This window comes from Zootermopsis nevadensis, unplaced genomic scaffold (genome assembly GCF_977971745.1).
Source record: "Zootermopsis nevadensis isolate Lab colony 2312 unplaced genomic scaffold, Znev_1.0 Znev_ptg000028l, whole genome shotgun sequence".
NCBI lineage: Eukaryota > Metazoa > Arthropoda > Insecta > Blattodea > Termopsidae > Zootermopsis > Zootermopsis nevadensis.
In genome coordinates this window covers 1,107,632-1,118,791 of record NW_028259160.1, presented here as the reverse complement: position 1 = coordinate 1,118,791, position 11,160 = coordinate 1,107,632, and the positions used below count along the sequence as shown (strand labels likewise).

The 11,160-nt window shown below is 38.4% G+C and overlaps 1 protein-coding gene and 1 long non-coding RNA gene across 2 annotated transcripts in view; one reads left to right on the top strand and one right to left on the bottom strand.

Annotated features, from left to right (window-relative positions):
- Positions 1-366: 366 nt before the first annotated feature.
- The window catches only part of LOC147872308 (uncharacterized), a 48,779-nt gene continuing 37,985 nt past the window's right edge, over positions 367-11,160 (top strand). The window contains exon 1 of the long non-coding RNA XR_015537444.1: positions 367-756. This is a non-coding gene — a long non-coding RNA (uncharacterized LOC147872308). The remainder of the gene's footprint in view (positions 757-11,160) is intronic.
- Arl4 (ADP ribosylation factor-like 4) lies at positions 2,918-6,091 on the bottom strand. The gene is made up of 2 exons (XM_022059313.2): positions 5,340-6,091; positions 2,918-4,291 (listed from the first exon to the last, which is right to left on the bottom strand). Exon 2 carries the CDS (start codon positions 4,256-4,258, stop codon positions 3,599-3,601), a length of 660 nt encoding a protein of 219 aa, XP_021915005.1. The 5' UTR covers positions 4,259-4,291; positions 5,340-6,091; the 3' UTR covers positions 2,918-3,598.

The following is an 11,160-nucleotide window of genomic DNA, read 5'->3' as shown; positions in this document are numbered from 1 at the left end:
GGTACTTGCTGCGTCCATCAGACTCGTCACCCTGATGATGTATGCAGTAAGTACCTCCAAAATGTCGGTAAACTTCTATAAACTCAAATACAAAAAATACGTATGTTTATGGCTTATAAAATAGGACAGTAAATCCCATACCTGTAACTGAAACACGTTCCTTAAATTTCTTACTAACTAAATAAATCTTGTTTCTCTCTGTGATTTTGTGGCTTATTATTTTACGACATGTTTCGATGCTATTGCATCATCCTCAGGTTTTTTATTGTTATTTTCATCTTTAATAAAAAAAGAACCTGAGGATGATGCAATAGCATCGAAACATGTCGTAAAATAATAAGCGCTGAAATGTAACATCGAAATAACGATGAAAAGCGCTAAATTTTAAATTTTAATTTTAACAACAACATTTAAAATTAAAATTAAGTTTGTGTATAGACTGAAATAATAAATAATATATACTGCCTCTCTGTGATGCTGTTAATAAAATATTGTAGAGAGAAGGTGTGGTAAAACTGTCGGTTTTTTGTAGATTGTACAACTGAAGTATATTTTGCCACATGGAGTGAGAAAATATTCATAAGATCGATTTATCTGTGACAGGCAATTGACTTTACGGAGTGTCCTTCAGAAGTTAATGGCCGTTCTGCTAGTCAAGAAATTCCCAGCGATTTATGGAACCAGAAAGTTCTTTGCTGTGTTCACAAGGGCCCGCCATTGGTCTGTATCCTGAGCCAGTTCAATTCCAGATAACAGGTAAGTGGTTTAAAATATAGACACAAAGGCTAAGTTAAGTTACGTATGCCCTTTTAGTTTTCTGCAAAGGTGGCATTGTTTCAAACTGAAAATTGGAGGTTTCACGACGAACTTGAAAGGACACAGGAAAATCGCGAGGAACAGAGGACGTCTAATCGAAGTCTGAACACTGGTCATAAACAGCTGAAACAGCTAGTAACATCGGCCAAATTTATCGTTCCTTCAAACATGCTTCGCTGTTTCATCTGATCAAAATGTTAAGATTTTTCTTGCAACAAGGAATATTTTTGTTTCCTATTAAAATTCTTCAATAAAATGTTAATTTCAATGTGAAAATTTTGTATGATCGTCATAAGAGTCCGAAGCCGCCATTTCATGTTAATCTTCAAAAGGCATCTCTTGATTAAATATTCTGCAACGCTGCACCATCAACCAATTGACCTCTGTAATGAAGACACGATGAGCCTTCTTTGACGTCAGAACAAAATTTGAGACTTTTTAACAAACTTCGTGCTTCAGAGGAATAAAAGTGCCGTGATGATAAATATCGTGGGATTCTGGTTTGTTGTATGGTGTAACCTTTTGACTGAATAACCGTTTCGGAGGAACATACTGATCTGAAGCCCTGAAGATGGAGTAATATATTACTCCGAAACGTTGGTTTAGAGTGAAAGACTGCATGGTGCAACAATCTAGAAGACTACACCATCAAAATAAGAAATATTCTTGGTACTGTTAAGTTCAGAGATGATACTAAGGGTTATTACGTCTCATAAATTAAAGGCTCGGTGACCCTTATCGACCTGAGCCATAAACTTAATTAACAATGTCAGTGGTGTCATTCCACCCTGTATTCTGCCCACGGCATCAAGTGTCACAGCGCAACACATTTCGTTTATGTAAGGAAATTTTTATCATAGTCTATAAATTTCAAACCCACGTCGTCCTTTATCTGTTATGATGTTGCGGCAAGTGTTACGTAACTGATAAGAAAGATCATGATGACTAAACTGAGTTGATAAAGACGTGGGAGGTGATCACTGCCATTTTAAAGTAGGGTGTGACAGCATTTGTCCAGAGACGTTGAAGAAAGCCAACTTTCCAAATACAAAAACCGCATTTCGACAGAAAAAAAAATTAACTGGACGTTTCAACGCGACAATTTCTTATTTTTGGCACAAGTGACGATTAACTATTCATTTAGCTGTCACGGACTGCATCCTCTTCGCAGTCATATTCAGAAATCAGAAACAGTTACTCCTTTGGAAATTTAATGTTAAGTCCTTGGATGATTGATCGACCAATCACAATGCAACACAGCACAAAATAAACTTTCCACACACTAATATTTCGAGCGGGATTCGAACCCGCGATCCCAGTTTTAGTTTCAATATCCTACTTGTTTGCGTGTGGCGTGTGGTATATTTTTATGAAGGTTGTAAGGAACGTAAAAAACATAATTACAAACACTATAGAATATTATTCTTACACTAGCAATAAATTTCAGCAGAACAGTTTAGAGAACTCCAAGCTACATATTTTTTTTTCATTTGAAATCGATTCCAATGTCTAGCTTCTGATTTTGTAGCTTTCATACGGACCAGTGCCCAGACAATTTCAAAATTCTCAATCATCCGTGGCTATAACACGATGTACGAGCCTAATTTTACCCAAAGGTCGTGCTGATTTGATTTAATTTACAAATTTTTACCTTCAAGCTCTTTTAGACGTAAATAATTACTTTATCATTACACCCAGAATCTCGTGTTTCATTTTGAAACCATGCACTACTTAAAATTTAATAACAATTCCACATGCTGTAGAACCTTCAGACTTACACGGTAATTACATACCATGGTTCATTCTTGATGTCTTCGATTACATTTTTTTGGATTTGCTATTATCAAACCCCCGAGCACTTCACTATTTTTAAACTTGATAACCATTTTTATATCATGTAGCAATTTTTTTTTAGTCTGTTGGCAGCTGCTGTGTATTAGACAAGTTATCTGGTATATTTTTGTGGAACTTTTGTTCGTTAGATTGCATTACTGGCATGTCAGTTGTCTGTAAGAGGGCGATTGGTAAATGATGATAGTAATCAACATACTTAGATACATTGAAACATAATTAACAAAAATCCACATATCTACTGCACCTATTCTGACTTAAACATTCGGTTTATTACAGTAAATTAAATAACAAAGTTTTTTTTAAATATGGTTTTACCTTTACAATACAGTAACCATTATATGTGCTTCATTCTGTCGCACATTTTTACGAAATTACAATATTTACCGACAGATGTCTTAGTTGTAAACGCAATATTAAACATTTTTCAGTATTTCTCCAATAAAGTTGAAAGGTGACAGGTGGTTTACAATTCGTTTTGCAAAGATGTATCTGATGCTTAATTAAACACCGCGCCATGTAGAAATATGTGGGTGATTTACATATGCTTGTTCGATTATGTTGGTAAACTTTACGAAACACGAATTTTGTGACAAATAGACCATAGCTGACGTCACGTAGGTGTATTAAAATAATGTTTACGGGTTCAAGTACATGGTAAGGTAGGCCTGGTGCAAATTTATTTGGTCAGATTCATCAAGCCTCCAACTCCTATGAAAAGAACTTGTGACAAATAGGGCGTGGGCGAGGTAGGGGCAAAGCAACTTTTAGTTGGTCATATTTACATTAATGAATTTGAAGCCAAGCAGCTGCATTCCCGAATCATCTCAACAGCAGACAAGACAGTCGATATGCTTCAACATACACACACACACACAAAAAGGAATCGAAATACATGAACACACTCGTTCGTTCACTCACTCCTCTCTCTCTACCTTTTCTTGTTCTTGCACTGCTTTGCTAGTTTTCGTCTCTTCAGTATCATTTCATACAACGCTTCCATACCCTCATGCAGTCCGTCCCCAGTGATCGCACACGCAGGTTGAACGTGCCACATGTGAACCGGGGATCCCCCACACGAAGACGAGTTCTGTCCCCCCGCACTGCTGCTCCCTACCCCTATTTCATGAAGCCCTAAGAGTTTCTCCAGTTCTCTGGGCTCCCTTGCACCAGGAAGATCCTGTTTGTTTGCTAGGACTAAGATGGGGACTCCGGTGTTATCCGGAGACTTTGCAGTCCTCACCAATTCCATCTTGGCCTCCTCCATTCTTTCCACGTCGACGCTGTCCAGCACAAAAACGATGCCGTCGGTACAGCGAGTGTAGCTCTTCCACAAGGGGCGCAGTTTCTCCTGCCCGCCGACGTCCCACACCAGGAAGTTGATTCCTTTCGCACGGCCTGTCGTTCCCTTCACCTTCTCGCAGTTGAAGCCAATGGTGGGAACAGTGTTGAGGTACTGATCGAACTTGAGGCGGTACAGGGCAGTTGTTTTGCCAGCACTGTCCAAACCCAACATGACCACGTGCAGTGTGGCCTGGGTGGACGGCAAGGCGTCCAGAAGGGACGAGTTCTTGCCCATGTTGGCTCCCATGGCCGTCACGTTCCGTCCATCTCCATCAAATGCCTGCAAGACACTTTATATCACAACCCACACCCACCAAAATGTGGACGAACTCCAGAGAGAAGTCCTTGAGAAGCTGATACTTGCTCAGCTTTTACAAGAAATTCTTTACGGTACCAGAAGGTTCATTACCATGTTCACAAAAGCCCGCCATTGGTCTCTTGTCTTGAAGAACACGCGATCTTAAAACCTTTATATGATATCCATTTTTATACTGCCCTCCCATTTTCGCCCAATATTTTTTGAGGGTTGTCTTCCACTTTTCCAACTAAAATTTTGCTCACATTTCGCTTCTACTCCGTGCGTGCTACATGTCCTACCCATCGCACCCTTCACGAATGAAGAAGTTTTTGTATTGTATAATTTTCTCCATCATAATTTTTTCCTTCCTCTCAGGACGAAATATTTCCTTCAGGTCCCTGTCCTCAAATACCCTCAACCAGCGACCTTCCCTTATGTGCACCAAAATATCCACATTCATAATCACGCCTAAACACATTAACAATCATTCATCGGAAAATGTGGATAGTTGTGTGGTGGATGCGGTATATATATATTACTGGTCATTTGCAAACAAGAAAACTAGGTGTTTGGAAGGGAAGAAGGTTACTTCAATAATACTTTTAAAGCCTGTATTATACATCCACCGAAAGAAAGCCCGCATATCTGTCGAAATACTTTTCAAATGACCAAACGAACCTAGAAAATTTTACAATAATGCATTCATCAGTTCTGTTTACACGTTAGGGGTTTTGTTAGGCAAAGAAACAGGGTAATTAAAGCAATAATCAAACCGCACGATTACAGTAAAAGTACAAACTTATTAACAGACTTTTTTTTTTTTTTGGAAAAGAGAGCCATGATTCAGCAACACAGTTCCTACACAAAGCGAATACACATTCTCTCAAGTTTTAGAAACACAGACAATTTCAATTAACGTAATACTGAAACGATATATCGACGTCATAGCTCATTGGGCACGAAGGACATGCATTAAATCACACTGGCTACAACGAACTTGTATATGAAGACACCAACAAAGAGTACTAACCTTGTAGTTGTTTCCTGTATCGTGATTTTTGTACTGACCCACTTGAGATGTGTCCCCATCAACTGATGTGTTCAGGGGCACAGAGCCAACACAGACAGTACGCACATGCGCCGATGTTCTTTGATCCACGAGACACTAAAATCAATCACTGCACTCTGCTTAGTTACAATTTTTGCTGTTTTCTACGCCCACTCACATCTAACGCATACAAATTTGCTGACTAGATTATTTACAGATATTTCGTGCCTAAAGCACATGTTTTTCTTCTGACATCTGTGCACAATATAGGCCATGAATGGACCAGCTTCTTGCAGTTAATATTTAGGCTTCGTCCAGGAAGCAGACCGTGATGTGACCAGCCTGCATCACCCAACACAAACACACACATTTAACTGCACATAAGCCCGCAGTCTTGTCCACTTCACATTCGCTTTGAATACGTTATATAAAACAGTTTCTCCACTATTTCTAGTCACGACTTCATAGCTTCCGCATGCAACGAGAAGAAGCAAGCCACAAAACAGGAGTCTGTCCTTGTTGTCTTGACTAGTACTAGCACATATGACAGCTGTTTCGTCAAAAATGAACCATGATTCTTCTAGTCCGTTTCTGTTTGCATTTAGGAGGCGGTTGTTTTGGCATTGTCTCTGGCGATTTCAACCTAGAGCTCATTTGTTAGATGTTTACGCCGCACTCGCTCCGTTGATGTGTACCTCCCGTGTCCATGTTCACCTCTGACTGCCGACTCGAAAGCACGACTGCAGTTCTGTGCTCGGCTCGCTTCGGCTCGGTACATCACTTGCTGCCGACAGAGGCGCTGCTGTGGTGCTGTGAGAGATAACTCATGAGGAAGAAACATAATAGAACATCTAACGGATCTTTTCAAGGTCTAAATTTGAAATGAGAAAGTTGTTCAGTTGCTTTGTTTATTGATCTAATTTTGATCGATTCACGTCGTTTGGAGTTTATATTTTGCATGTGGTTATTTGTTGCTAATTGGTAATTAATTGGCCGCTAATAATTTGAACTCTTTTATAGAATGTGCTACAGAGCCATTTTTTACACCCATGAGAGTTTCTAACGCCTTCATTTGTTGTCCATAGTCTTTACAGATAATTTATGCATGTAGCACACGCAAGTAAAATGAGGAATGCACAAAAATGTGTGTTGGAAATCCTGAAGGGAGGGATATACAGAATAAAAGTAATATTTTTAACAGTAATGCAGAGCATATTTAAAAAAATAATAGTTGATTGAAAACACTGTCCTGTACAAAATTATAAAATTATACCTGTTGTGCTGGATACTGATGATAATTCGAACATGCATACAGTCCGAATCGCAGATTGTTTGAGAACTTTTCGTCTGGTTTTCGAAATCATATTACGTAACGTAATAAAACTATAAATTTTGCGAAAATTGCCCATGTCACACTGTTTACGTGTCCCTGTCACCCTCTTAAGTTTTTAGACGTTTGACGGATTTTCGTCAAACCTGGTATGAACAGTATGCCATCTACCTTCAGCAACACCAAGTTGGAAGTCTTTCCAAATTATTAGGTAGACGCGAGACTGACGTCGGTTAATGTAGGTCCTGAAATTTTTTGTGATAATAGATATACGAAAAATATGCATATTTTATTTGTGCAATTGGTTTATAGAATAGACAACATCATGGGCGCCACGCGAACTCTGTTTTTAATGGCGATAGGTAATGAATCATCGTATCTACCACTTCCGTGTGAAATTATTTTAACAATTACGAACACTGTTGTAGTTCGAATTTTTGAGGTTATGTCTGGAAAATTTAACAAGCCTATGAATCGGTTGTGCATGAGTATGGATAACTAAATTGTAGACTTCGTAATTTGTATTTCGTGTTATTCAGGCCTTGTAGAATGAAGCTTCGGAAAATGAGTGGAAGTCATAAATTCTTGCCAGAAGTTCTTACTCTTTATTTTCTAATCAATTAGCAGATCAATATTGTCCTTAATGTCTATCATCCGTCACTTATTTGGATCATATATTCTTGATATTCCTAAGAGCTTCGGCTATTTATTTGCTGTCAATAAGCACGTTTAATAATTTTAGACTATAAGTTGAAGGAATTCCGAAAATAAAACGTTTTAATACAGCCAATGACTGAAAAGATAAGCACGAACTTTCACTGCAATTTCGTTATTTAAATATTGTTCTACATACAGGTGGTTCCATCTGTTCGCTTCTTGTCGAATCTCTTTATTTGAATTGATTGCCGTGGAGAGTTTGGTCGAAACAAGAGAATGTAGGTTTACGATCGTCGTGTCACACTCGTGCTACATGTTTACCGACAGAAGAAGACAAGTTATTGATGAAGGGAATTTTAAATCACCTGAATTGAAGGCGGGGAAATAAACATGGCTACTTTCTACAATTATATATATATGTCGAATTATATTGTCAGCTTAGAGAAATTGTGAGACAAGCAAACAAACACAGTTTCGAATTTGTGTCAGCTTTTACATGTCTTCGTGGAATAAAGGGACATTTTCAGTGTAGCTTAGTAGGAGACTGCATTGATCACAATATCACTCATTAGCCAGTGGCCATCGGACGCCATATTTGTAGGGCGTGCGTTGCCTGAAAAGAAAATCCGATTTAAAAATAATACTTTAGCGAATAATAGAAATTCTTTTTCGTTTCGTCATGTTTGTGTCCTAATACGACTCTTTGAGGACATATGGTGCTGCAATTTTAATGAATTTGCTTGTTTCTGTGAACTACAGTCTGAAAATACTTTCGTTAGTTGAAAATTCGGGGTTTTTTTTGAGAAAATTTCAAACCTTAAGACGGAGTTTTAAAAACCGTACTCCGTAAAGTCTGGAATGTGTCTTCATCTGTTATCCTCAGTGGGAGAAAAGTTTGCTAGTATGAAAAATTAACTGCTCAGGAAAGTTAATTTTCTTTTCTTAATTATGAAATATTTCAATAAATGCGTGGTGCATTAATCATGCACCAGACGGTGATTTCTTCAAACTTCTTCTGCAGAAGTTTTCCACCATCTTTATCAGAGTATATTTTTGTAAAAGAAAAACAGCAGCCCAACTTTCAGTCAACATTTTTATTCCAGAATTATGTCACACACTGAAAAAGGAGACATAGTTGGAATGTAGGTCTTCTTCTTTATGAAATACGTACATTTTCGATAAATCTGCCATAATCATTCACCTCCTCGAGGGTATGCACTCAGTTTGCTCCATTTCCTCACCAAAGATCTGTTTGTTAATGAATTTCCAGCCTATTACTTTTGCATTTGCAGATGATTGCTGTCATCCGAATAAAAATCCAAATACTTTCTTTCGGTTTTGTCGTCCGAATAAAAATTCAAATACTATCATTCGGTTTCGTTAACCGAAATCCAAATATTTCCATTCGGTTTAATCATTTGACAAATAATCCGAATACTCTCATAGTTGAGATTTCAGGTTCCCAGAAAGCTGTCATGTTAACACTTTCGTTCGGTTTCGTCATTCGAATAAAACTACGAATGCCTTCTTTCGGTTTATTAATTTCAGCAAAAATACAAATTATTTCTTTCGATTTTGTCGTTCGAATACAAATCCGAATGAATCATTTGATAGTCCCCGTTACTAGGATGTACTGGTCTATAACACATCTTCGCCTCTTTTAACACACATGAAGTTCAGATACATATAATCTTTTTGATCACAGTTCTCGTTACATGCTGCAAGTACGAGGCTCGTCCACAAAGTAAGTTTCCCTGGGGCCGTTTACAGAAACAAAACACAATTTCATGGAAATATTTATTGCAACAGATACAGCAAGTGTCCAGCTATTTTTCAACATATTCGCCACCGGAATTGAGACATTTGTCACACCGTGGGACCAACTTTTGAATACCTGTGTCGTAGAAGTCTGCCGCCTGGGATTGGAACCACTGTGTGACAACCATCTCCGCCTCTCTGTCATTCTCAAAACGCTGACGCTGACCGGACAGGAATTTCTTGAGGTGTAGGAAAAGATGAAAATCACTGGGAGCGAGGTCCGGGCTGTAGGGTGGATGATTAAACACCTCCCAGCTGAACTCCTGCAGGAGACTTGCTGTCCGTCGAGCCGTGTGCGGCCTAGCGTTATCACTGACCGCACTTCACAGTCGGCGGGAGCTGGAATAAGAACCTCCATCTTCAACAGCTGCAACGATGCTACTGTGAGAACGCGGGAAGTACCGTTAGTGCATGCGCCATGCTACGTCATTGCTCTATCAGGTACGCACAGTCGCTTCGCGCAATATAAGGTTTGCTAGCTGTGGGACGAGTGGGAAACTTACTTTTGGGACGCGCCTCGTATAACAGAACGTGTCATGTTACGAATTATTTTCGCAAAATATCTGACATGAATGCGAACCGGATAGCTCAACCAGTATAGAGAATGGGCTTCTATTATCGGCAGGACAGAATTTTTCTCCTTGGCATCATTGTTTGCAGACCGGCTTTGGATACAGCTTGTTATACATATACACTGTTTTTAGGGGGTGGAGGTTTGCTGTGAAGCTCACAATTTACGTGCGTCTAACGCCGAGGATAAAAATGCATGGAGTTTTCGTCCGTTCAGTTATATACGTTTTCATGAAGTGGCACTTAATTGAACTCAATGACAGTTTTAACCCTTTTTTACAGAAAGTAAGTGCGTTGTGGGAAAGTCGATTGTGTAATTACTCAGCATATTTCGATTATGTTTTTATTCGAATACAAACTTACATTAAAAGTTGTTTCCCGAATTTAAAATTTGGGTCGTATCGGTTTAATATGAAGTTCATGTCGAATTATATTAATGTGTGATTCATGGCGGTCTGCAAGTTTTGTTTGGTAACCTCTGGCCGAGAATAGAACTTGGGAGTCCCCGAACGCGAAAAATGAGCGCAGCTCATATTCTAACAAATTTTGGGCGAAGATGGTTGATATTAAATTTTTATTTATGGAGTTTCGTTTGTGGGCTGTATAATGACAGTAAGTTCATATATTCCAACTCCACGGAACAGAGTTCTTCATAATAAGCTGATATTTTCTCAGCTAGTCTTGAAATTATGTTTGTTTTTTTGTACCCGAAGGTTCATAGCCGTTTTTAGAACGACCTGCCACTGGACCCTCTCCTGAGCCAGATTAATCCATTGCAGAGTTTCTAACTAAAATTTTGTAGGTCTATATATTTCTCATCTGACATTTACATTCTACATGTCCTGCCAATTTTATTATCCTTTATTTCTATTATTCTAGTAATATGTGTTGTAGAAAACATTTGAAGGTCCTAGTTGCGTAATTGTTACTACTTTCCTGTTATCTCCTTTCTATTCTTTTCAGAGATATTTCTCATGTAAGACTTAAATCAGCGATATAATGTATAAAATAAGATATGAAAAAGAGGTTAATTTTAATTGTTTACATAGATAACTTTTATCAGCAGTAAATGAGAAAGGGACTATTGGAATATATTTTCTTGTTGTTTAAATTAGATTGACAACGTTCGATATTCATTTCTGCGACATAACACACGCAAAGGATTATGGGTCTTTCTCCTGTAGCTAATGCAATTTGTCTCTTGCGATAATCCTGTTAGCGTCCTTCGTGAAACTGTGTGTAAGCAACGACGCTTAATGCTAGTGTTTTGATATGATCCTTCATTGGATTTCTTTAAGTCTTCAAATTTAACAGGAGAACTCATAAATGAGTCGTTCAGATAAGATATTGAGTTTGCGGTTCATTGAACATCTGAAACCGAGAGAACTCTGTACTTTGATGAACCAGAAGCAGCCTCACGCCACGTGA

What these genes read in the sequence shown, in the direction of transcription:
- Arl4 (XM_022059313.2), bottom strand. Translation starts at nt 4,258, where the DNA reads ATGGGAGCCAACATGGGCAAGAACTCGTCCCTTCTGGACGCCTTGCCG.